The sequence below is a fragment of the Suncus etruscus genome, chromosome 5, assembly GCF_024139225.1.
Source record: "Suncus etruscus isolate mSunEtr1 chromosome 5, mSunEtr1.pri.cur, whole genome shotgun sequence".
NCBI classification, from domain to species: Eukaryota; Metazoa; Chordata; class Mammalia; order Eulipotyphla; family Soricidae; genus Suncus; species Suncus etruscus.
The window spans coordinates 21,018,852-21,044,816 of NC_064852.1; the positions used below are offsets into that span (position 1 = coordinate 21,018,852).

The 25,965-nt window shown below is 57.1% G+C and overlaps 2 protein-coding genes across 2 annotated transcripts in view; both read left to right on the forward strand.

Moving 5' to 3' along the window:
- The first annotated feature begins 217 nt into the window (after positions 1 to 217).
- Positions 218 to 2,355, forward strand: TMEM250 (transmembrane protein 250). Its single transcript, XM_049773736.1, has 2 exons — positions 218 to 341; positions 855 to 2,355. The coding sequence occupies exon 2, from the start codon at positions 969 to 971 to the stop codon at positions 1,386 to 1,388; it is 420 nt and encodes a 139-aa protein (XP_049629693.1). The 5' UTR covers positions 218 to 341; positions 855 to 968; the 3' UTR covers positions 1,389 to 2,355.
- Positions 2,356 to 12,231: 9,876 nt separating this feature from the next.
- Positions 12,232 to 25,965, forward strand: part of NACC2 (NACC family member 2) — a 48,818-nt gene continuing 35,084 nt past the window's right edge. Inside the window, exon 1 of the mRNA XM_049773638.1 lies at positions 12,232 to 12,312. The gene's annotated coding sequence lies outside the window, so the exon portion shown is untranslated. The remainder of the gene's footprint in view (positions 12,313 to 25,965) is intronic.

Here is a 25,965-nt window from a genome sequence, read left to right on the forward strand (position 1 = left end):
TGTGTGAGTGCCAGTAGGGCGCCCCGCGCATGCGCGAGTCCCGGGACGTGCGGCGGCGGCGGCGGCGGCGGCGGCGGCGGCGGCCTGGGCTACGCCGGGGCGGGGGGGCCCTCCCCGCTCCTGGCGGCCGGCGCGGACCTACTACGGTGGCCGTGGAGGGACGTGCGGCAGTACGGCGCCCACGCGGGGCCAAACGCCGCGCCTCGAAGCCCGCTCCGCGGCCTGACGCCGCCATGCACGGGCCTCCCTGCGCCACCCGGAGCCCCAAGGGAGCGTGGGGTCCGCAGGCGCGGCCTCCAGCACCGCCGCCGGCCTCCCCCGCGGCGCTGAGCCGGTCCCCGGTGAGTGGGCGGGCGGTGGGCGAGCCAGAGCCGGCAGGGAGCGGGGACCCCCGCTGGCCACGCAGACACACCCCTTGCTTTTTGCCGGGGCGCCCGGGGCCAAAGCGCACTGATGCAGAGGCCGGTGCGAAGCTGCGCCCCCTTGAACCCCGCGTTGGAGTGGGCATCGGAGCCGGGAGAGTGGGGTGGGCGCGTGCCCGGGTGTCCTTCGCCTTCCTCCAAGCTGGCTGCGGGCTTCCCGATGTTGGGGGACCCCTCCCCACCTCCCCAATAGCTGACCCAAATCTTTTTTTATTTTTATTTTTGTATGTTCTTTTGGATTTGGGGTCACACCGGCAGCACTCAGGGGTTGCTCCTGGCAGGCTCATTTGGGGGACCCTCTGGGATGCCGGGATTCGAACCCCTGCACTGGCCTTCTGCATGCAAGGCAAACGCCCTGCCTCCGTGCTATGTCTCCGGCCCCCTGACCCAAATCTTGTCCTTGCCTCTCTCTCTCTCCCCCCACCCCCGCAGGCCCAAGCCTCCTCCCGAGGGCTCCTCCACCCGCCTCGCTGCGCCCCGGGGCCCCGGGGCCCATGAGGGCCTGCGCTGCCCGATGCTGCTGCCCGCCGCCCGGACGGCGGCCCGATGCCCGTTATGCCCATCCCGCGGCGGGTGCGCTCGTTCCACGGCCCGCACACCACCTGCCTGCACGCCGCCTGCGGGCCCGCGCGCGCCTCGCGCCCCGCGCGCACCAAGTACAACAACTTCGACGTGTACGCGCGCGCGCGCTGGCTCTACGGCTTCATCCGCTTCTTGCTCTACTTCAGCTGCAGCCTCTTCACCGCGGCGCTCTGGGGCGCGCTGGCCGCGCTCTTCTGCCTGCAGTACCTGGGCGTGCGCGCCCTGCTGCGCTTCCAGCTCAAGCTGTCGGTGCTGCTGCTGCTGCTGGGCCGCCGCCGCCTGGACTTCCGCCGCCTCAACGAGCTGCTGGTGTCCGCCATCCACGTGACCATGCTGCTGGTGGGGGGCCTGGGCTGGTGTTTCATGGTCTTCCTGGACATGTGAAGTCGGGTGGGGGGCTTTGAGAGGGAGCCCCCCTAGGAGGGGTGTGGCAGCGCACCTGGAGGGGGGAGTCCCAGCTTGAAGGGGTGTCCTGCCTGGCATCCTTGATCAGCGCTGCTGCTTGAGCGGGTTGCAGCCAGCCCCCCATCCTCCCAGGCTGCAGGGGCGCCTGGACCTGGCCTATGCAGAAAGGCCCCACGAGGCTGACCGTCATCGAGAGGGAGCCCCAGATCCCTGGTTCCTGCAGCACCACCTTAGAGGGTGACCCCCAGGAAAAAGAAAAAAGTCAAATGTAGATCAGGTGGCATCTTCGTTCCTGTTGACTTTCTGGCCCTCCCTTTGAGGGAGTGCCCCAGTTCCATACTGGTATCCATCCTGGGTAGATGTGAGGTCCCCAGGGGCAACACAGGAGCAAACCTGGGGGTACACCAGGTTTACTTCTCAGCTCCCCTGGCACCTACCTGCCTTGGGAGCTGCTGGACCAGTGACCAGCAGGGGGAGGGGAGAGTTTCTGGTCAGCAGCTTTCTTATTCTGCAGGGCACGGGTTGCTCTGGGGCTGGGGCTCAGCCATCTCAGCTCTGGGTGATCCTGGGCAGGGATTTGGGGTGGGAGGGGCTGCAGGGTGCCTGGGAGTGACATGAATCTACTGCCCCAAGCAGAAACTCAGGCCAAACTCAGGCCTACAGGGCTGGAAGTGGGGGGCAGCCTGGACCCTCCAGTGTGAGGGTGTTTGCATACTCCCTGGCTGAATGTCTCTTCTCTCCCTCCCCCCCTTTTTGCACTGAGTCTTGCTTTGTTTCCTGTTATGTGGTTCAAGTTCTAGGGCCCCAGAGCCCCCGTCTCCGAGGTGGGTGCATGTCCTGGGATGAGACGGCAGCTGTCTGCCAGGGCGCACCAACCTGCTCGTTGCCAGTGCCTGTGGGGTCCTGTGAAGGAACCGCCTGCATTAAACTTATTTTTCTACTGTGATGGCCCATTGCTGCAGGCACAGAAAGCCATTTCCCGCACACCAGGCTTACTGACCCACTCTTGAGTGTTTGTGTGGGCGCGTGCATGTGCGTGTGTGTGTGTGTCTGACCCCCTCTTGAGTGTGTGTGTGTGTTGTGTGTGTGTGTGTGGTGTGTATGGTGGGGTTTTAAGCCATGTCAGGATCTGCCCAGAGTTGGCTATTGTGAGGGTAGAGTGGAGGGAAGGAAGGGATGCATTCATCACTGGACCCCAACTTGAAAGAGGGTCCGTCCCAGGGAGCCTATGCAGGAAGAAGCCAGGCAGTGGGATTTTATCTCTAATGAAGGTTCCTGACCTTCCTGTCCTCACTCCACACTTGCAAGCTCTTCTCTCAGCCTGCAGTGAAGAGAGGCCGGGCTGGGCTGTTCCAAGGGAGAACTGAATGTTCCGGAAAACTGCCCCACCATGGGGCTGCGTGCAGATGCGGAGACTTGGCAGGTCCTTGCCCTGGAAACAGCAAGGGGCCCAGCCTGTCCCACTGAGAGGGCCCCAGATTCCCTGTTGGGGGGCCTTGTGTGGGCGCTGAGCCCAACATAAGGCGAGCCAGAGTGGCTGTGCTGCCCGGAGACTTAGCTCTCCAGGGTGGTGCTCAGGCTGCCCAGAGGAGGCTGTGGGGGACCTCTTTGGGGGTGGAGGGTGGCCAAATGCCAAGCCTGCTTGGGAGGGGGGGGGTAAGGGGCTACTGGAGTGACCAGAGGCTTCCAGAGCTGCTCACACTCTCAGGAGCAGGTTGGCTGTGGGAGAGCTGGGCGGAGGGCAGGAGGGCAGGCGGGCAACAAGACAGGACCCGGTTGAGGGGTGACTGGCTGCAGGAGCTGGGGGTGTCCAACCCCTGGCCCTACCTGGCCCCAGGCTGCTGAGAAGATGAGCAGAAGTGAATGAGGGTCAGTGCTGTGGGGATGCTCCCTGGGAAGGTGGTCCAGCCCCATCTCTGTCCTCCCCAGCCTGGTGCGGGTGCTGATACTCAGTGACCTTGAGAAGCTCCGGGATAGGCTGCGCCAGCCAGAGGGTGGCAGGCACCTGGCGCTGACTCTGCACTCTCCGCCTCCCCAGCCCAAAGCCCACGCACCAGCATGGCTCCCTGGTTGGGTCATGTTTGGAGGGGTCCACAACACCCCTTCCAGGAAGACCTTCGCCTCAACCCCCTGAGAGTAGAGGTATAGCCGCTGGCACCCACATAGGGACTGTGACACTGGGCCCTGCGGGCTTCCCAGAGGCCCCCCTGCTTCACCCCCACCGCACCCCCTGCATCCAGCCTGCCAGGCCAGCTGACTCAGCACTCAGCATGCCCCTCCCCCACAGCCTGTCACAGCTCCTTCACTGGCTCTCTCTCTCTCTCTCTCTCTCTCTCTCTCTCTCTCTCTCTCTCTCTCTCTCTCACTCTCACTCTCTCTCTCTCTCTCTCACACACACACACACACTCTCTCACTCTCCCTTTCCCTCTCTCCTCCCCCCTCCCACCAAGATCCAGATTGGATCACCTCTGGGTTGTAGGGTAGAGGGTGGCCTTCCTTTACCAAGGGTGTCCTATGGAGCCTCCCTCCCCTGTGCAGAGGGTGGGAAAGGGTCTGGCAGCATGAGGTAACTGGGATGGTCAGGGGGTCTTTATAGTGTCTTCTGAGATAGCCGGAAGGCTCCTGTGCTGCAATGAGCCCCACCCCCCTTCCTCCTGCGGCAGCCATGACAGGTGCCTGAGGGGATCTGGGTCTGCTGTAACCTGGGAACATCAAGTCCTGCCCTCATGCTTCAGGGAGCCATTGTCCCCTTGCTGGGGATGCCCTGACCTAGGTCAGGAACATTTAGGAGGCAATGCCAGGTCTGGGCACAACCAGGCATGGGTGAGGGAGCCAATTCCCACACAGCCTGGAATTCCAAAGCACCCACCCGGCCCCACAGTCCCACTGCACACATGGAAGCTCGTGGTTCTAGCCCCACCATGTGGTTTGGCTCCCTTGCTGGGGCTGAAGGGGGTCCTAAGCTGCTGTCACCCACCCATCCCACCTCTGAACTCTATGCCCCCTGTCTGAGGTGCCATCCCGTGCCCTGTCTGCACACTGGTGGGTTTCCAGGGCCCTACCCTGCCTCCAGCTCTGGACATTTCCCCTGCATGCCAGATTTGAGACAGCACAGCATATGACATACAGAGCTCTTTGTCCCGCTCCATGTCCCAGCCCCTCCATGCCTAAGCCCCCGGGAAACACGAGACAGCACTGGCCTGGTGAGCTATCGTCAGAAAAGTATCAGTCCAGAGTCCTAGTATGGTGTGCAGTTTGGAGAGCATACATTTGAATCATACATTTGAAGGAGGTGTGCACACAGCTACATTGTATACATGTGTATGTGAAGTGGGTCACCTATGTTAGGCCCATGTACATGTATACATGTGTGTCTGGAGATGCACATTGGGTTACATGTGTGCATATTTGTATGAGTGTGCATTGTATATATGTGTATGCCTATTATGTGTTGCTGGGGTATACACACAGGTGTGTGTGTAAATGCAATGGGTGTGTACAGCTTTGGGTGTACATGAGTGCACGAGTGAAGCTGTGGTGCGACACTTCAGGTGCACATGCACATAGCTGTGTCCACACATTCGTTGTGTTTCACATGTGTATGTATGTAATGGATGAGCATGCTAGGTACACTACATGTGTGTTGGGCTATACACAAGTATGTGTGGATGGTATGCACGCATGTGGGCGCACATGTTCATGTGTTAACTGGGGTATGACATATAAGGTCCATGTGTGTATGTGGTTGTGCATGTTAGGTGCACTTGCCTGTGTGTGACAGGTATGCACACATTAGGTGTATGCGTATATGACTAGGGAGCGTGCACGTTAGGAAAATGTGTGTGTAGCTGGCCGCCCATGTCCATGTGCATGCATATACCGTGTGATTGTTTTCTGTTGCTCTAGGGTTGGAGTCCTGCTGTTCTCCCACTCCTGTGCACAGTGCTGGCTACCCCTTTTGGTGGGGCCTATGGACAGAGAGCCCGCTTCACTGGTGGTTGCTCCCCCCTTCCCTGTAGGGGTGAAGAGATCCCAGTCTGAGAGAAGCTCTGACTTCTGTGCTGGGCTGACTGCCCCCCTAGGTGCTTCCTGCCCACAAGAAAGTTAGGAGCCGGGCCCGGAGAGATAGCACAGCGGCATTTGCCTTGCAAGCAGCCGATCCAGGACCAAAGGTGGTTGGTTCGAATCCCGGTGTCCCATATGGTCCCCTGTGCCTGCCAGGAGCTATTTCTGAGCAGACAGCCAGGAGTAACCCCTGAGCAACACTGGGTGTGGCTTAAAAACCAAAAAAAAAAAAAAAAAAAAAGAAAGTTAGGAGCCGCTGGGCATAGGCTGCTGGATACTGTCCCACGGGAGGGGAGAGGCTTTGGGGTGTAGCCAACGCAGAACTGTAGAGAGGATGGCCAGGGTACCTGGCACTTCTTGTCCAGACTTCCCAGGACCCTAATCAGAGAGCAGGGCCAGAAGCCAGGGGCCCTGAAGAGGGCTAAGCCAGGTGGATCTGGCCAGGGTGGCAAGGCCCTCGAGTCTCAAATCCATTCCCTGATCTTACCCTCAGGAACATGACTGTTGGGGCCAGATTGATAGCATATCGGTAGGGCATTTTCCCTTGCATGCAGCCAACCCGGACAGACCCCAGTTCAATTCCCAGAATCCCATACAATCCCCTGAGCCTACCAGGAGTGACTCTGAGCGCAGAGTTAGGAGTAACCCCTGCTCGCCGCCGGGTGTGACCCAAAAACAAAAACAAAAAAAGGGAACATAACTCTTGGGGTTAGCCTGTAGGAGGACATCTGACCTCACTGAGCTCCAGGCTCTCAGCAGGCTGAGGATAAGTGAATGCCTAAGGAATGAGTGAGGTACACTGAGTACGTGAGTGAGTGAGTGAGTGAATGAGTGAGTGAGTGAGTGGATAAGATACACTGAGTGAATGAATGAGTGAGGTACACTGAGTGTGGTTCTCTGAGTAGATGTGGACTCCTGAGTGAGTGAGTGAGAGTGAGACACACTAAATGGGTGAGTTACACTGGGTGAGTGCATGAGGAACAGTGAGTGGTGTAGATGAAGCAGATTGAGTAGGTGAGTGAGGTACACTGAGTGAATGAGTGGTACACTGTGGATGAGGCAGACTGAATGGGTGAGGTACTGAGGGGATGAGATACATTGAATAAGTGAGTGAGGTCAACTGAGTGATTGGATAAAGTATATTGAGTGAGTGAGTGGATGAAGTACCAAGTCCACCATGGAAGTGTTGGCCAGGCTCTGCTGATTTCCCACTTCATGAGGATGGTCATTTCCCATCACTGCAGATAGGGAGGGAGGATGTAAGGTTGGCACATGGGGAGACTCTCAGAGGAGAAAGGACCGGCTCCCAGTTTCCACACACCCAATTCCTTTGGGGTCCCTGAGAGTGAGTGTGACCCTCTGCCCACTCATTTGGGGTCCAGCTGTCTCTCCTGCAGCCTCTGAGTTCTCAGTGCTTTGGGGGCATGCCTAGCCAGGTCACAGGTGCCCCCAAGCCACCCCTGGGGCTTGCTGAGGCAGAGAGGCAGCAGCTGGGCTCCAGCTGCAGTTGGAGGGGAATTTAGGACAGGGAGAAGGCGCGGGAGCGAAGGCGCAGGAGCCGTGAGCTGTCCTCATTCACGCAGGGAGCAGCACCGGTTCCGCCCAGACACCAAAATACTCACCCAGTTTCTTAACGTGGCTGGATCTGAGTTCACTGCGGGGAACAGGGTGGGGATCTCAGCCAGCCGGAGCCTGGCAGACCCCACAGCCAAAGATAGACACCACGTCCTGGTGGGCATCTGGGCAGAGCCACAGGGTCAGGCAGCATCTGGGGGAGGTGCTGGCTCCAGCTCTGGAGGCCCCTGAGGCCACCATACAGCCTGATCCTTCTTCCTGGAGCTCCTGCATCCTAGTGCTCCCTCCAGGTGCTCCTGGCTGGAGCAGGGAAGCAGAGGCTGACCCTCACTGGAAGGACTTTCTAGAAGGAGTCTGGAACTGGAGGAGCAAGACAGTACCCTCAGTGACAACCACTACTCTGATGGTCTGCAAGCAAGTGGCAAGTCTCCAGCCCTGGTGTTCCCTTCCTGGTTATGCCCTCCCCAGCCCTGGCTCCTCTCTGAGCCAGGCTCCCTTCTACACCCTGCGCAGAGACACGCTAGGTCCCATTCAGCTTGAAATGTCAAACAACATCACCACCCACTGGCCCTTTCTGCAGGACTAGCCAGCCTGTTTGGCCCATCTCAGGCTGCTCCGGAAGGAAAACGCATGTCCTAGTAGAGCTGCCCTCGGTGATGAAGGAAAGCCTTGAGGGCCATTGTTTGTGTCCTGGATCTGCATAGATTTGGTGTCTCACCATTCCAATGCAGGGCAGAGAGGAAGGGGCGTTGGAGTGAGCAGAGGGATTAATAGGGTGCAGACTTGACCTTGTGCCCAGAGGGAGGTATGGTGGCATTATTGGGTGGCACATGGCCCCTCCTTCTGCAGGGTGCAGAAGGTCTCAGGTGGAGTCAAGGTACTAAGAGCCCAGATGCCACTACCTCCCCAGAAATGGGTCCTGCCTGGGCAGTGCCAGACAATGCCCTGCCTCTACCCTTTGGGACCAGCCATTCCCTTCTTATGGGGTCTGCAGGAGATGCTGCATACCTGGAACACAGTGCGCTGTCCACAGTGAAGAGGCGAGCACACCCCAGTACCCATTGATTCGAGGTACTGGGCTCAGCCTATGATGAGGGGATCTGTCACAGCCCCACATGGATGTACCTGGGGGCCCCGTGAGGTGTCACTGGGGCACAAACTTCAGAGACCTGGTGCAGGAGGATGGAGGGTAGGAGCTGGCAGGCCAGGTCTAGAAGGGACAGAGGTGGGTGTGGGGCCCTTGCCAAGGCCTCACCCAGGTTCTTCCTTTTGTCTCTAAGAGTGGACCCCACAAAGCACCCTCAGCTGGCCCAGTGTCTCCACCATCACCCTCCTGCAGGCTGGTGCTGTGGCTTGGGCTATGTAGGGTGGAGGTTTGGGCCACACAAGGTATTGGGGCTGGGATAATGTGGGTGTCTCTCGAGACTGCCGACCCTGCGTAGGCCTGTGTAGGCCTGGACAATTTTGGGGTGTAGTTCCCAGGCCTCTGTTGGGGTGAAGCATTAGCAGTTACCACTCCTCCCCAGCACGTCTGGGTTGCTGACCCCTGACCAGTCTGCAGGACAATTTGGGTGGGGAGCACACCCGGCCATGCTCAGGGCATACTCCTGGAGGTGCTCAAGGTACCATTTAGGATGCCAGAGAAGGAAGACAAAGACAATTGCCCTGCCCATTGTCCTATTGTTTTGGCTCCAGCTTGCAGGATTCTAGAGCACCAGGTTTGTTTCCAGGTGCTGGCCAGGCCAGATGCACGCTGGCCTGATGGTTCTGGACTCTAGACAGAGGAGGGTCCAGCCTGCCCTGTGGGATGCAGGGGCCTGAGGTGCACCCCTTAGTTTAGCACCAGGAAGGGAATGCCTCTGTCATGCCCTGCATCCCAGCTGGTGCAGGGCCGGAGCCAACAAAGGGGTTATTGTGGGCTTTGGGCCTGGCCTCGAGCAGAGTGAGCAACAGGCCCCTTCTGGAGTGCCTGGCCCACATTCTCTGCTCAAACAGGGCTGATCCTGGGGCTGGGGCTGGGACTGAGGCTGCTCCAGGCTGGAATCACTCTGGGAGGCAGGGTTCTCTGAAGGGGACAAGCATCACTCCCAGTAATTAGGCTTCTCTTGAAGTGGGCTTCTGAGGGGCACGCACGCGCGCGCACACACACACACACACACACAGATATAGATCTATAGTGGGCTTCTGAGGGGCACACACACACACACACAGATGTAGATATATATTTTGGCCACACCTGGTGGTGCTCAGGGGTTCACTTTTGGCAATGCTCAAGGGGGCCATATGGGATGCTGGAGCTCTAACCCCTGCTGCCTGCTGCAAGGCCAGTGCCCTCCCAGCTCCACTATAGCTCATGCCCATGGGGATGCAGCAGTCTGTGCAGGGAGGGAGGGAGCTTCTCTTTGGAGACAATTTTCTGGAGGACCCATCTCACTGGACTTTTTTCTGTTGGGAAGAATTTTCTTTGGTGGGGGGGAATTTTGTTCAGGGGGTTGGAGCTGTACTCTGGGCGGGCAGGAGATAGTTTCTAAGGGGGCCATGGCTTCCCACCCCTGTGGGTAGAACGCTTCCGGTGGGGGCTTGAGATTCCTTTCCAGAAGACAGGAAGTTCATGTGGGTCCTTGCAGTGGGCGTGGTTTCGTTGGGGGCGTGGCTTCTTAAGGGGCGTGTCCTTCAGGGGCGGGGTCTCTTAAACCCTTTGTTTTAGACCGTGGCCCCCCAGTCTCATGCACTGGGGCCAAATGTGTTTCCTTTTCCCCTGGGGCCTCCTTAGAGTATCCCGGGGATGAGAAAGGGGGATTTTATTCTGGGCTAGCGCTTCTTCCTGACGAGAGGGGGCTTTTCTCTGGGTGGGGGGAAAATAGAGCTTCTCTCTGAGGAATCGCTCCTCAGGGGAATGGGGTTTGGAGCGTCTTGAGGGGTTTCTCTGAGGAGCGAGCTTCTCCCTGAGAGGAGACGCTACAGTGGGAACAGGCCCTTCCTCTGAGGAGGCGGGGTTTCTTTGAGGGGCGGAGCTTCTCTGTGGAGAAGCGTCTTCGGGAAAAGGCATTTCCGGATAGGGGCGGGGCTTTCCTACGAGGAGGCGTGGTTTCTCTGAGGGAAGCTTCAGGGCAACAGGCACCTCGTGCTAGGCGGGGCTTTCCCAGAGAGAGGCGTGGCTTTTATACGGGGGCGTGGCCCTCTCTGGGAACCGTTCGGGCACTTCCTGATTGGGATGGTGCTTTTTCTGGCGGGGGTGTTGTTTCTCTCCTGGGTACTTACTGACTGACTGACTGGGCCCTCTCCTGAATGCACGAACCTTCCCAGAGGCGTGGTTAGCAAGACGGGCGGAGCATCCTCTAGGAGGGCGTGGCGTTACCTGATATGGGCGTGGTCTTCTGTAGATAGGCGGGGCATCATTCTAATGGGCGGGTGTTCTCGTGTGGGCGGGGCTTCTCGCTGGAGGTGCTTCTCTGGGTGCGTGGACCTCTCTGTGCGGTGATGGAAGGCTTCTTCCTAGGGGAATGGCATCTTGTTGGTGTGTTGAGGTTCTAGGAGACTGTGCACTGGAAACAGATAATGTTCCTGGGGTCAGAGGCTTCCTGGGGTCCGGCATGTCAGTCAGGGTATGGGGATGGAGATTTGTCTCCCCCCCAGCCCTAGCCAGCCTCTGAGACCTTTGCTTTGGGACTGGAGAAAGGTACCCCCTTCTATATGGTTTCTAGGAAGGGAACAGCAGATCCCCAGAATGGGGTGGTAGGAGAGGAGAGGGGCTGGTGGTGGGCAAGGAAGCTGAAGGCTCCTGTGCAGGTGGGAGGAAAGCACCTGGCAGGGTTTGGGGCATGTCCGCAGAGGTCACCAGTTCCACATGGGTGACATGAAAGTGCTGATCGCTTGCAGGGGCTACCAGGTGGTGAGGAGAGCACTGGGGAGATGAGGGAGCAGCAGAGCTGGGAGGACAGGGCAGAGGCCAGTACTGCAAACTAAAAAGGGACACCCAGAAGCTGCTCAGCACTAGGGTTTCTTTTTGTTTGTTTGTTTTTTTGTTTTTGGGTCACACCTGGCATCGCTCAGGGGTTACTCCTGGCTCTATGCTCAGAAATCACCCCTGGCAGGTACAGGGGACCATATGGGTTTCTCTGTCTATCCCTTCATCAGGAGAACCTACTTCTCTCCCCAACTCCCCTCTTTCCTCCTCCTTTTCTTTCCTCCCTCTTCTTCATTTCTGCACCCATCTACTCACTCTCTCCCCCTCTCTGTACTCCTATGTTGCACACAGGCCTAGTGGCTGTGTGCTGACTTCACTCCCAGTCTGTGGGAACCCTAGTACCAGAAAAGGGTTACTCACAGTGGCCTCCCCCAGGCCCCAGGGATGAGGGTGCCCTGCAGGAATCAGGATCGAGGCCACTGAAGGTGAGCCTGGGTGGATGGAGGCCCTTGCGGGGGAGGTCCCCTGACACACCCCAGAACCCAGAAGGAGGAGTTGGTATGATTGGGATTGGGGCAGGGTTTTGAGATAGGACTTTGGGACAGAACTGAGGTTTTAAAGGGGGAGGGACAGGGCAGGGCAGGGGGTGAGCAGGTGGGGTGTTCTGGGCAGACCTCAGCTGGGAGGGGATGGATGACTGGGTCCAGCTGACTTGATGTTACTGAGGCTGACCTTCATGGCGTCTCCCCAGAGGTCAGAGCTTCCCCTCACGGAGGATCCTTGAGTCCCCATCACTATTTTGCAGGATCCCAAGTCCAGGACATCCTTTTCCCACCCCAATAAGTAAAGCTGCCTTTGGGGGACCCCAGACTTCCAGACTGTGGGAAGGGGTAGTGTGGGTGGGTCTCCATCTTCTGTCTCTGGGAACTTGGCCTACGTGTGTGTGTGTGGGGGGCACACCCGGGGAGTCCAGCCTGGATCACACCTGACCTGAATGTAGGTAAAACTGCCGCATGCAACCCCATTGATGCAGTAGCAGGCTCGCCCCGTTCTGGGGAGCAGCGGCGAGCGACCCTACCGGCGTCCGTCCCACGGGGTACCGCTCCCGGGCAGGGTACCTCCCTCTGCGCGGAGGTGGGGTCCCAGTGGGGGTGTGGGTCGGCGCCCCCGGGTCGGGTCCGACTGGCAGCCAGCCCCCGCGGCGGGCGCCTGTGCCTTTAAACGGCCCGGGGCGCCTCCCCCGCGTGCCCCGCCTCCGCCGCCGCGTGCGGCCGGTGCTGGGCGAGGTCGGAGAAAGTCCGCGGAGCCGCCGGGGACGCCGCAGCCGCAGGCCGGACCGCGCCGCAGGGCCCGCAGGTAACGCGCTCAACTTCGCCCCGCGGGGGCCCGCACTCGCGCCAACTCCGCGGGGCCCCAGGCCGCCCCGGCACCCCAAGTTGGCACCGCGCGCGCCGGACGCGTCCTCCCCGGCACCAACCCCACCCGGCCGGGAGACGAGCGCCTGGCCCCGGGGTCGCCCTTCCGACGCCGCCCGGGCCAGGGGATGGAGGGCTCTGCGGTCCCGGCGCCCCTGGGAAGTTTGCTCCCGTGGCCCGGGAAGCGGTGAGCGGGGACGCCCCGCGTCCGCGCCTGCAGCGGCCCCTTCCCTCCACCCCACCCCCCGTTTCCGATGGACGCTGCGCTGCGGGGGACCCTGGCTCCGCGCGTGGCTTCGGGGTGGGGGGCACCCCGCTGCAGCGGGCCCGACGTCGTCCGCTCTGGTGTGTCCCGCGAGACTCAGTCTCCCCTCTTCCTGTCCTGTCCCCCGAAAACACGCCCCCCCACCCCCATCCAGCCGCCTCCTGCTTCCTGCGCCAGGACGCCGGGCCGGGTTGGGTGGGAGTGTGGGGGTGCTCTCTTCCAGCTTCCCCACACCCCCAGCGTCTTGGGGTGACCCGGCTCACTTGGGCAGGCCGAGGAGGAAGCGGGCTGGGTGCCGGCAGGAAGGCGCTGGGGCCCGAGTGAGGCCCCTGCATGCAGCAGTGAGCTGCCTGGCCCGGTGGTGGCCTCGCCCCAGGAGCCAGGAGGGCCCCAGCTGGGTCCACTGCGCGCTGCTCTGCGCTGCTTTGGACTCCGCTCGCTCGCTCCGGGGTGGCACTTATTCTTGGGAGAGGAAACCGGAGGCGCCCCGAGCAGCTGGGCCCCGCTTTCGGGGAGCAGTTGGAAGCTGCAAGGAATGAGAACAAGATATCACTTGTCACCTCTCGGCGGCCAGACGCCTGTCCTCACGGTGCACACCCAGGCCAGGACTCTGCGGCAGTGCCAGGGGACTCTGGGGTCTCGGCCCCGCCCTGCCCTGCGCTGCCTGAGCACCGATGCCCCGGCCCGGATCGGTGCCCAGGCGGGGACAGCTGCGCCCCCTGGCATCAGGGCAGGGACAGTGCAAGATGCGGGGGGGGGGGGCGCCCTGGGGCCCTGCTCTGTTGGGGAAGAGTGCTGGAGCAGGTGCTCCTCTTTACCTCAATCCTCCAGTCCTGCTTCCCAGCTGGTCCTGGGGGCTTCCCTGCTCCTGTTCAGGGACCACTAGGCCTCAGGGGAACAGTTGGAGCAGCCAAAAGTGAAGTGCATCACCCCCTCCCCGAAACTCGGACACTAGATCTTTTGCTTCCCCTCTCTTGGTAGTCAGAACTGGTCAGCCCTGCCATCCTGCCAGGCCCCCTTCCAATGTTCCCTTGGGATGAATGTGCCACTGAATCTTGGGGCAGGAGTCTCCTGACATGGACTGTGTGTGGCCCAGTCCCCAGTGCCTTTGGATTCCTTCTAGAACTTTCTTGGAAGCAAGACCTTCTCCTCTCAACCCCCGTGGAATAGAATAGCCGGACTTGGGAAGTTTTCACTTGGCTGAGGCTGGGTTCAAGTTGCCTGTAACTTCAAGGCCTGGCTGCTGGCTTACTTCTGTCCTCCCCTTATACTCCCATCAGGGTGCCCAGGTCTAAGCCCCCTGCACTGGGTTCCAGGCTTAGCTTTTGTGAGGCTGCAGAGCTGGGGTGAGGGGGACTGGCATTGGTGGGGACTGGTGGAGGGGCCTTTCTTTGGAGGTTTGTGGGGTTGGCTGGTTCTGGGAGGGGGCCCACAGAGCTGGTTCAGGACTGGCTGGATCTGGCCAGACCACCTCTGATCCTTGCTGCATGGGGACTTCCAGGCAGGGGGGCTGGAATAAAGGGTTGAGACCAAAGCCCCAGTTTGGGGAGAAGTGTCACTGCATGCAGTTATCCTGCCCCACCTTTCGTACTTCCAGGGCATCATGAGTAGAGAGCCCCCTGGACTTGGGTTCACCCAGAGAGGTGCTCATACCCTGTGCCTCCCCCCACCCCCAACATGGCCCAGATCTGCTGACCAGCTGGGTCCTCCCTGAACTCATTGCCAAATACCCCTCCTGGGCAGCAGCCTCAGACACCTGCCCATCCCTGGGAGCTTGGCTGCCTCAGCAGGTTTGGGCCATGGGCACTGAGGGGCAAGGGCCTTGCACACAGGGCAGGTGCACACAAGTATCCCGAGGTACCTTACCTCCCTGGTGGCCACCCTTGGGCTTGGCATCTGCAGACCATGGCAGTGCCTGAGGGTGAGGCCTGGGGAAACCTGCGGGGCCCTGACCTGGGTCTTTGCTCATTACCTGGGCCTTGGCAGGGGCTTCTGAGCTGGGGCTACAGTGGGCTTCCTAGTCTCACACAACTATGGCTGTGTGACCTTGGGTGGGCAGCTTGCCCTCTCTGAGCCCCGCCCTGCCAGTTTTTGCTTCCTTATTCGGTGATGCTGGGTGAGCATTCCCTGTTGGGGTGGGAGTTCCCCCTCTGCCCTTCCTTTCTGCTCCTCCCTAACAGCAGGGAGCCTTTGGGGTACATGCCCCTTTAAGGGGACATGGCCTCTCCCTCTCCAGGAGGACTGAGGCTTTTTTCTCAGAGGTGGTTCTTGTTCCCCCAGGGAGAGGAGATAGGCTGGCTCTGGGCTTCTGAAGGAATCTCTTCTCCCATCCCCCCATCCCTGGCATCGAGAAGGGCACATGTCCCTGGGTGGGCCCCACCCGTGGGCTTGGGAAGCAGGCAGGACCGGCAGGGCCAAGGGGCCTGAAAGTGCCCATATATAGTCACTGCTGCACATGGGGTGAGCAAGGGGTGCCACTAGGCTGTGGCCCAGCCCAGCCCAATCCAGTGCTGTGTTCCCGAGGGCAGCTGCATTTGGGGGAGAAGCCTCAGATGCTGCAGCAGACCTAGGGCTGGTCCTCTAGACATGTTTGTTGATTGGAAAAATAAAATATCTGAACGCTGTATATGAGGGCATCCCCATGGAAGCTCAGGTGCCGAAATGTGCCCTGCGGGCATGGTTGGTTCATCCTGTGTCCCCTGGTTCAGGAACTTGGCCACTCCTTCCCTGCCCTGAGGGGGAGTCTGCCTCTGGCCGGTCCTTTCTAGAAGAGTCCTTCCCTCTCTAGAACAGTCCTGGAATCTGGCCAGTAGGAAGGGCCCGGCTGCTACTGCTATGGGTGGGTGGCCAGTGGCCCTGGGGCCCTCCCTGGCCTGTGCTGGAGCAGAAGGAGGTACGGGCGCTTCACCCCACCTCCCCTGTGATTCCAGGCCAGGCCTGTCTCTCTGCCAGGCAAGAGGTTTCTGGGCTGCAAAAAGTGAAGCTGTTCGCTGAGGTTTGCTCATTTAATCTCTTCCCGTGGCTCTGCAAAGCGCCTTTGTTACATTTGGTGTAGTGATACTTTTTGTTGCCTCAGCATCTTTTCTTCCTTTTTTTTTTTCTTTTTGGATATAAAACCATTAGGGTGAGGGAAGATTAAAAAGATACATTACAATTAAAATGTTAATGAAATCTGCATCATACAACTTTGGAAACCCTTTAGGCATTAATCTTGCCCATGTCATGTCCATTAACTTTGGCTATTCTTATTCCACACTGACCCCTGCTGAGAGATTCTTGCTATAATTGGATTTTTTTAATAAAAAAAGAAAAAAAAAAGCTTTTAAGAAAATAGAGGTTGAGTGGTCGCCCCTGGCCCTGAAAGAGAGAGGAATGAATCTGGGTGGCGCTCCCTTCTGGGGCCAGGGAATATACCCCTCATATATGCCCTACCATTCCCTTTGTGGTCCCAAGCCTCTGCCCCTCACTGTCACCCTGAGGGGACGGGGATTCAGCTCTCAAATAGCTCTCACTTGTCACTTGCCTTGGGATCTCCAGGCTGTGGAGTGTGCTCAGAGGAATGATGCCCCCCAGCCTAGGTGCTGCTGGGGAACATTGCTTTGCATATTCTTAGCTCCCCTTGTGGCCTGCCCAGCACCAGTGGGCAATAGGTGCCCCTAAACTTCTCTGCCCATACTGGCCTGTGTCCTTCGGAGTGGGGCCCAGGGTGGGAGACAGGCTGGCCAGTACCTCGGTGCCAAGCGCCAAGTGGCTGGGAAGCTGGTCAGGTGGCTGGCAGCGGGCGGCACTGCCAGATTTCGTGTCTGTGTGTTTTTGCAACACCTTTCTATAAAGGGAAACATAATTTAAAATATGATTACTGAGTGTTGTAACAGCCGCCTCAGCGCCCCGCGCCAGATCATTATCAGAGACTGATATTAACTGCAAAGAATATTATGCAAATTGCCCGCTGCTCCGGAAGCTGCTTCCTCCGCCCCCACCCCAAGGCCTGCAGCCCACCCCTCCCTTGCCAGGGTTGGTCTGTAGGTCTGCTTGGAGGACGCTGGGCAGCAGGGCCTGAGCCAGAGCCAGCCCCATTGCCCACTGGTCTGTGATGCTCGCCAAGGTCTGCGTCTATGCCCGGGCCTGGCACCAGTGACCTTGGGGGAAATCCTGGGCCCTGCATGGCCCAGTGTTTGAGGTGGTCCCTGGACGGACTCCAACACAGCATAGACTTGGCCGCTGTGGGGATGCAGGTATTTCAACTTGACCATCCATTCAGCCATTCCCATGGGCAAGGGGCAGGCCAACCCCTACTAGTCCCGATGGCGGGACCCTGCCATCTCTCTGTCTAGGGGTCCACAGCCCTCTCTTTAGGCACACTGAGTTGGAGTTCAAAGCCTCTGGCCGACGTGGTAAAGTTAGGAGTTCTATAAAGCCCATTAGTCTCCAGGTCTGCAGGATAGGCAGTGCCCATCAGCCCCAGACTAGTGGAGCAGAGTGGGAGCTGGGGCCCCTGTTCCAACCACTGTCTTCCAGAGGGGCAAGGTGTGCTTTTTTTGGTGGGGGGGCATAGTGGTGCCACACCTGGTGGTACTCAAGGTTACTCCTGGCTCTGTGCTCAGAATCATTGCTGGCAGGCTTAGGGAACCAAATGGGATGCTGGGGATTGAATCGGGTCAGCCATGTGCAAGGCAAATGTCTTCTCTGCTGTGTTCTCCCTCTGGCTCTCAAGGGGTCAGGGCAAGCTTTGAGGAAGACACACAGAGAGGTGGAAGGCCACCAAGGGTGTGTACTGGGGTTGCTCCTGCCTCATCTCTACCAGATTCAGTTTCCTTTGCTGTGACCCCTGTTCCGAGGACTGCTCAGCTGTCCTTTGTTGTGCAGTGTGCCCCCCCATACTAAGATTGGCAGGGAGGGGGACCCCACTAGGAGGGTTCCTGATAGTCTGTTCTCATGTCAGTCAGGATAGCCGGAAACAGGTTTGAGATAACCAGGTTTTGTTTAGTTTTGCAACCACACCCAGTGGTGCTCTTAGCTTACTCTTGGCTCTGAGCTGGGGGTCACTCCTGGCAGGACATGAGGGGGTTCTTGTACAGAGCCAGGTTCGAACCTAGGTCAGTGGTGTGGCAGATCAGTGCCTTAAGCCCTGTGCTCTCTCTCTAGCCTAGATTCAGGTTCACTGTTGCCTAGTTTAGTTTTGAACCCTTGATAGCAGGAAGCCTGGCAGTAAGGGGTGGGGCTTCTCTGGCTGCCCAGTGGTTACCTGGTTATCCTTTGCCCCTCACTCCTCTGGCTCCTATTCATACCTGGCCCCAGGCCTCCCAGTTAATATTGAGGTATCAGTGTAGGGACCCTGGAGGTGTACTGTGCTTGGAAATAATACTTTGGGCATTGGAGCTGCTGGTCCAGGGTGGGAGTGGGGGTGCAGCGGGCAGTCATGACCCCACTGAGGCCACCCATGATGGTTCTTCCCGAGAGAGCACTGTTTGGGGAAGTGGGTCACTAGAGTCCTATCTGGAAGGTTGGAGTTGTGCTGGACAACTGGTCACCGGGGTCTGGGCTGAGGGGACGAGAGTTCCTATCTCGGGGGCCTGAGGGGACATTTCCTAGTCTCTGGGGAGAGATGGGGGAACTTCTGATCTCAGGGGGGACTTGAGGGAAAATCCCAATCTCAGGGGTGGGGGGGTGGGGCACTGTGTCTTTCTGTGCTCTCGGTCTTAAGCTGTCCCTGGTGCTCTGTCCTCTGGGCTCCTCAGACAGACCTCCTGGCCTGGAGCAGGCAGGTCACACTTAACAGTCAGATCTAAAGTCCTACAGTGCCCACACAGGCTTGTCCTGGGGCTAGGAGTCATCCAGGTCCCACTGTGAAAGGGGAGTCCCCAATGAGGAGTCGGGGACTCCTACTGCTTTTCATTTTGGGAGGAAGGGAGCAGAAGGGATGAGGGACAGACCCTGCATGACTGGCTCAACACTGAGGACTGGGCTTGGGGGCCCCTGGGTGGCCTCAGTGAGTTGAGCTGTTCACCCATGTGGGTGGCCCCGGGTGTCTGACTCCTGGTAGCCTGAGCTCTCAGGGCTGGATTTTTCAGACTCCAGGGACTGCCCTGGGTGGTGCAGTTGGGTACACAGGCACATGGTACCCCACTGTTTCCAGACACAGCTGCACAGGTACCTCATGCAGCCCTTGCCGGCTTCTAGGCGGGCCTGCCTTTAGTCACCGTCCCCCTGGCTGTAGCCGCAGGCCGGGAGGCTGGCACCAGGCCTGCAGCTGGGATTGCGTTACAGACGTTGACTTCCAGGAATCCCATCAGCAGATTCGTTTGTTTGTGCCCACATGCTGTGCCCAGATGCCCCATGATGTGTCTCCTGGCCAGGCTGTAGCTAGGGAGGGAGGAAGCCCTGGGGAGACCCTGCTGGGCTGTCCCATCCACCTTGCCTCTGGGTTCACTGGGATGCCCAGATACTCACACACCCCAGCCCCTCTGCTGGGTATCTGGGGGAATCTTAGGTTCTGCTGGGTTAGGCTTCTTTCTGCAGAAGTGATTCCCTTGCCCTTCCTGGTTCTGGAAGGTTCTACAACAGAGGCTGCGTTTTGCTGTCCATGGCTCCATCAGTCCTGGAACACCAGAAGTGGCTATGGGGGTCTGACTTATAAGGGGGTTCTCACCTGGACAAGTGGTGCTGGTCCCTGGATCCCTACACCCAGGGCAAGGATAAGTGTGGGGCTGAGCTTGGTTTCCATCCTGGTGCCCCTGTATCTCCCTGCCCCACCAGGTGTGACCCGAATCAAGTGAGTTAGTGAGAGAGGGCCAGCCCAAGGGTTTCTGATGGAGTGGCCATTTGGGGACCCTGGAGCTTTTGGATGTGGCTCTGGGGCTGGGATGTGGCACTTGGGGGCGTGGCAATGCAGAGCAAGGCTCTAGGGCTAGGGGCGTGGCTCTGGGGTTTTAGGGTCTACTTCTGGGATTGCAGGGGTGTGGCTGTCTCTGGGTATTAGGTGTGATGGCTTGGGGGCCTGATGCTAAAGAGGAATGGCCCTGGGTTTCAGGGATGATCTTGTGGGCGTGGCTACTTAGGGCATGGCCTCTCAGGTGGGGTTTGGGGACTGGCTTCAGGGATATTCAGGGGGCATTTTGCAGGCCCCTGACTTTCATGAGCTCTTGTAGCCCTGAGCTGGGGCTCCACACTCTTCATGGCTCTCAGAGGTCTTTGCTTCAGGCTGTGTATGGCTCTCCCAGCTAATGTTCTGGGTATGAGTGTTCTGAGCAAGTTGGAGGGGAATTAGTGGCCACAAGTGTGCCTGGACCCTGAAACCTCCTTGTTCAGATGTGCCCATCTGCGACCCCATCTCAGGGGTCTCAGTCCTGAGTGGCTGACATTGCCCTCCCCTAGTTTTCTCTGAGGATTCTGGTCAGCCCCTTGGATTCTCCTCCCTCCCCCTCCGGTGCATTTTCATCAAATGCTTAGTTATTCTGGATTTTTATGCTTCTTCTATTGTCTTTGAGCCCTTTTACAAAAGTCTCATTTCTTTTTTTTTTTTTTTTTTTTTTTTGGTTTTTGGGCCACACCTGGCGGTGCTCAGGGGTTACTCCTGGCTGTCTGCTCAGAAATAGCTCCTGGCAGGCACGGGGGACCATATGGGACATCTGGATTCGAACCAACCACCTTTGGTCCTGGATCAGCTGCTTGCAAGGCAAACGCCGCTGTGCTATCTCTCCGAACCCTCATTTCTCTATTTTATTTTATTTTTTTAGGCTGTACTGGCAGTGCCCAGGGCTTACTCCTGGCTCTGCTCAGGGATCACTTCTTCTGGGGCTCAGGGACCCTTTGCAGTGCTGGGTTTGAACCTGGGTTGGGGAGCACCATGGGTCATCTCTATGTAAGGCAAGTGCTTTACCTGGCCCCTAACTTCAGTTTTTTGTTTGGGGGCCAGACCCAGTAATGCTCAGAGGTTACTCCTGGTTCTATACTCAGGAATCACTCCTGGTGGTGCTTGGGGAACCATATGGGATGCCAAGGTACAAACCCGGTTAGCTAAGTACAAGGCAAGTGCCTTTCACGCTGTGCAGTTACTCTGCAGTCACTCTGGCCCCTATTTTTTTTTTTTTATTTTGTGAACACACAGATGTAAATTTCTGAATATACATATGCCCCCGGGTGGCCCCAACTCGCTCACACAAACGACTGTCTCCACATGCATCTCAGGATATCCTAGGTGGACACTGGGACCTGTGAGACACCCCCTCACCCCTCTCACCTGACTCTTCCGGGTCCTTGTATCACTGTGACCCCCAGTGTATCCTCTGTGAAGCCTCATTTTTCCTTTTTCTTTCTTTTTTTTTTTTGGGGGGGGGTCACACCCAGCAGCACACAGGGGTTACTCCTGGCTCTATGCTCAGAAATTGCCCCTGGCAGGCACAGGGGACCATATGGGATGCTGGGATTCGAACTACTGTCCTGCGTGAAAGGCAAATGCCTTACCTCCATGCTATCTCTCTGGCCCCGACGTCTCATTTTTCTATGCAGGCAATGTGGTCCCTTACTTAAGGGCTGTGCTATGGGGCCAGAGCAATGGGAGAGGAAGAGGGAGAGGGAGAAGGAGAGGGAGAAAGGGAAGGAGGGAGGGAGGGAGGGAGGGAGGGAGGGGGAGAGGAGAGAGAGAGAGAGAGAGAGAGAGAGAAGACCAGGGCGGGTCAGGTAGTGGCCATCTTGCTGTGGCTGTCATGACCAGATAGGGCTTCCTTACTCACCATGGGTGGCGAGTGTCTCAGAGACTGTAACTGCCACAGACAGACCGTGGGAATCAGAATCGGGCTGCGTCCTGTCATCTCCCTGGGGCCCTGAGCATGAAGGGCCCAGGGACATGTCAGCTCCATGGTGGCCACCAGGCTTGGCCTCAGCCACTGCTATCACCTGGACCTTGGTCTCCCCCCCACCCCCCGACTTTTAGTGGAGCCATGTCCAGTGGGATAGGGGGCGGCACAGCCCCTTCCATGCCTGCTACTGGGGCCATATGCGGTACTAGGGCCTGAGTCTGTCCAAGCAGGTGCCCTGCAGCCCCTATACCCTGCTGAGCGAGTTTTGGTTCTTTCCCACCCCCTTCTGGAACCCTTGGAGCCTCTTCTTGTCCTTGGTCCTGCAAGGTGGGGGTCTGGGGTGGAGGGGTTCTGCCTGGCTTGACTCAGAGCCCACAGTACTATGAAAGGGGCAGACTGGACAAATGGGATCTGGGTTTCTTTGGGAAGGATGGAACAGGTAGAGGAAGAGGAAGAGGCAGCTCTGTGGGGACCCTCAGCCACTGCCCCACTACCCAGGGTGGCCACCAGCCACTGTCTGCCTCACGGGCTTGCAGAACCAAGAATATTTCCTAGAAGACCAGTCCCCAATAGCCTTGCTGAGCCAAGCTAAGCACAGGCCCTTCTTGTTCATTTGGAGGTCACGCCTAGTCCTTCTCAGGGTTCACTCCCGGGACATCTCTGGATGCCTGCCCCCCAGGATGGCAGGAACTAAACCCAGTTTGGCTACCATGCCAGGCAAGGGCCCACCCCTTGTCCTGTTGCTCCTATCTTGACTGTAGGCTCTGTGTGCTGGTGATTTGGGCTGGACCCTAGCACTGCATCTGCCTCCAAGCACTGCTGGATATGATCCAGAGTTGGAGGGAAGGGGAAGACAGTCAGACAGAAAAAGAAGGAAAGAAGGGCTGAAGGAATGAGGAAGGGGGGTGGGTGAGCTGGCAAGGAAGAGCCTCATCAACCCCTCCTCGCCCCTACCCCTGCATGTCAGGACACAGGTTTGATTTTGGTTTTAATTTTGAAATTTGGGCTTTGTAAGGGTCCCGTAGCTGTGAAAGACTAAAGAACCTTAGAACCTTCTCGGGAGGAATCAGCCCACTCCAAAGATGAATTCCACCCAAACCTGGATGCTTTCTGGCTTCTCCTTAGTCACCTTGGGCCAGGTGTTCTTAGCCTGGTACAGGCCACAGGCCACTTTCTGTCAGTTTCTACATCTGCTGTCCACACTGTAGTTCACACTGCCACCCATACTATCGTTTACATTGCTGGCCACACTGCCATCCACACTGTGCCCCCCACAGAAATTTATTGGAAAAAAAATGCCTCTTCCTATGGCAAGAGAATGGTGTGTCTGTGTGTGAGAATGCATACATGTGTGAGTGTGCATTTGCACCTGAGTATGTTATGGATGCATGAGTATACATATTTGCACACATGCATTTTGTATGAAGTTACATGCTTGTATGAGTGCATGTATGTGTGAATGCATATATGGATGACTATGTGAGTGTATTGTGTCTGATTATGTATTTGTGTGTTAGTATATTTGAATGTAGTATATAATGTACGTATGTGTATATGTGAGTGTGAGTGTTATTTGTGTGTGTGAAGTGTATATCTTTTTGAGTGTGTGTATGTTTGTGAGATGTATTTGTGTATTTGTGTGTAAAATATAAAAGGATGTGAGAGGTGTGTGTGTCTGAATGCTGGCTATTGAACTCTGATTTTAGACTCTGGCCCAGCAGAACCAGCTTCGTCGTCAGCCAAACTGCTCTGGGCTGAAGGGATCAGACCACGGCACCAGGGCTTTAGAGGGAGAGGCTGTTGGCAGTGTATAAGACCACACATACACTGGGGCCGGAGTGTTGGTGCAGTGGTAGGGCATTTGCCTTGCACGTGGCTGACCTAGGACGGACTGTGGTTCAATCCCCTGGCATCCTATATGGTCCCCCAAACCAGGAGCGATTTCTTAGTGCAGAGCCAGGAGTAACCCCTGAGCGTCACCGGGTGTGGCCCCCCAAAAAGAGACCACACACATGTGCCCACATGCACACAGATGCATATGTATACACACAAGCACAAGAATGCACCCACATGCATACTCACGCTCACACACATGCACATCTGTGTCTTCTGTGCCTCAGTGCAGGTCAGAGTCCCTTAAGCAGGACCAGGACCCACAGGGGTCCAGCATCAAGTGAGGTAAATGCATCTCTTAGCAGTGCTTGATGCTACCATCAGACCACCTCATGTATGGGGAGTCTGGGCACAGCAGTGGACACTGAGATCAGTGACTCGTTCATTGACTCACCCAGTGGACACACTAGTGGACTAACTCAGTGACTCCCTCAGTAGACACACTCAATGACTCCCTCAAAGGATTCCCTCAGTAGACTCTTTAGTGGATATACTCAGTCAGTTCCTTCAGTGGACTTGCTCAGTGACTTGCTCAGTAGACTCCCTCAGTGGACATCCTAGTGAACTCCCTCAAAAGACTCCCTTAGTGGACTTGCTCAGTTGCTCGCTTAGTGGACTCCCTCAATGGACTATCTCAGTGGGTTCCCTCAGCGGACTCACTCACAAAGCATACATGCTCAGTGGACTCCCTCAGTGGATTCCTTTAGTGGACTTGCTCAGTGGACTCCCTCTGACTTCCTCAGTGGACTCCCTCAGTGGACACTCGTGGACTTCTTTAATGGACTTGCTCAGTGGCCTCCCTCAGTGTATTCTCAGTGGACTCTCTCAGTGAACTCACTCAGAGGATTTTCAGTGGACTTCCTCAGTGATGCCCTCATACATGCTCAGTGGAATTCCTCAGTGGACATGCTTAGACTCCTTAGGGGACTCAGTGTCTCAATTAATGGGCTCCTTTAGTGGACTCTCTCAGTGGACGAGATCTCAGTGGTCTTGCTCAGTGACTTGCTCAGTGGTCTCCCTCAGAGGACTCCCTCAGTTGACATGCTCAGTGAGCTTGCTCAGTGGACTTGCTTCGCTAAGTGGATATGCTTAGTGGACTCCACCAGTGGATTTCCTTAGTGGACTCACTCAGTGGACTCCCTCTGACCATACTCAGTGGATACACTCTGGCATTCAGTTTTTGGGGACTTACTGTTAGGGGCTGGGGAATGGCTGAGCCCCTCACACCTGAGGCCCCAGATTCCATACCTGGGACCACACAGAAGGATGGTGACTGGGACAGAGAAAGTCCATCCTGAGGAGGGGTTGGTCCCTAGATCGTGATTGTGTGGGACAGGGGGTAGAGAACAGGCCCAGGAGGGATTTCCTGGAACTAGAACAAAGAGTACTGGGGCTTGTGAGGCTGGCTTAATGGTGTAGCCCCTTCCTTCTCCCCCAGATATTCACCCTGACTTCTGGGCCCACCCTGCTCACCCACCTCTTTCCCAGCCCCCAAGCACCCATCACAGCTGCCCATTGCAAACTCAGTGGTCTCATGGGACCTGGTGGAACGTACCACTGGGGACCTTGCATTCACTGGCCACTTGTCTGGTCTCCTTTTTTTTGGGTCACACTTGGCAATTCTCAGGGGTTACTCCTGGCTCTGCACTCAGGAATAACTCCTGGTGGTTCTTAGGGACTATATGAGGTGCCAGGTATGGAACCCAGGTTGGCTGTATGCAAGGCAGGCACCCTTACCACTGTACCATCACTCCAGCTCCTGGTTATTTTCTTTATGTTTTCGTTTTTGGAGATGCCCACTAGTGCTTGGGTTACTCCTGGTTATGCCCTCAGAAATCATTCCTGGCAGGTTCAAGGGACTCTATGGAAAGCCAGAGATTGAACCTGGTCCTGCATGTACAAAGCAAATGCTTTACCCATTGTGCTATCTCTCTTGTCTCTTAGGAATCACTCTTGGCAGGCTCAAGGGACCTTGATGTGATGTTGGGGTGGGGATGGGGAGACCCTATGTAGTGCTGGGGATAGAACCCGGGTCTGTTGCATGCCAGTCTGTTTACCCACTCACTGTACCTTATTTTATTTGTTTGTTTTGGGATCACACCTAGCACTGCTCAGGATTTACTCTAGGTTCTGTGCTTAAGTATTGGAGTAACTGTTTTTCAATTATTATTATTCAGGATATTTCTTCTTTGCATGTGCTTGTCCCACCTTGGTGGGAAGAACCTCTTGATACCCCTACCTGTTTTCCATCAGTGGGGATGGTCCTACTCTTCCCAATAAAGACCTCTACTCAGAGAGACTTACGGTTTTGGCCCACAGCTTACCTCTCTGCCTGCCAGTGCCCTTTTGCCTGCTAGCAGATTGCTTGTGGTGGAAGTTCCTGTACCTGTTTTATCTCTCTAACCTGTGTGGATTATTTCCTATGTTGACATTGCTTCCAGACCAGTATTTCCAATGCCCCCAGGATTGGGCTATGAGGCTTCATTTACATTCAGGGATTACTCCTGGTGAGCTCAGATCATATAGGATGTTGGAAATCAAACCCAGGTTGGCTGCATGCAAGGCAAGCACCCTCTCTGCTATACTATCACTCCAGGCAAAGGCAAAGTAATATAATTAGTTCCTATTGACTTGTTAC

Excerpts from the sequence above, each read along its gene's own strand:
- TMEM250 (XM_049773736.1), top strand. The coding sequence starts at position 969 with ATGCCCGTTATGCCCATCCCGCGGCGGGTGCGCTCGTTCCACGGCCCG.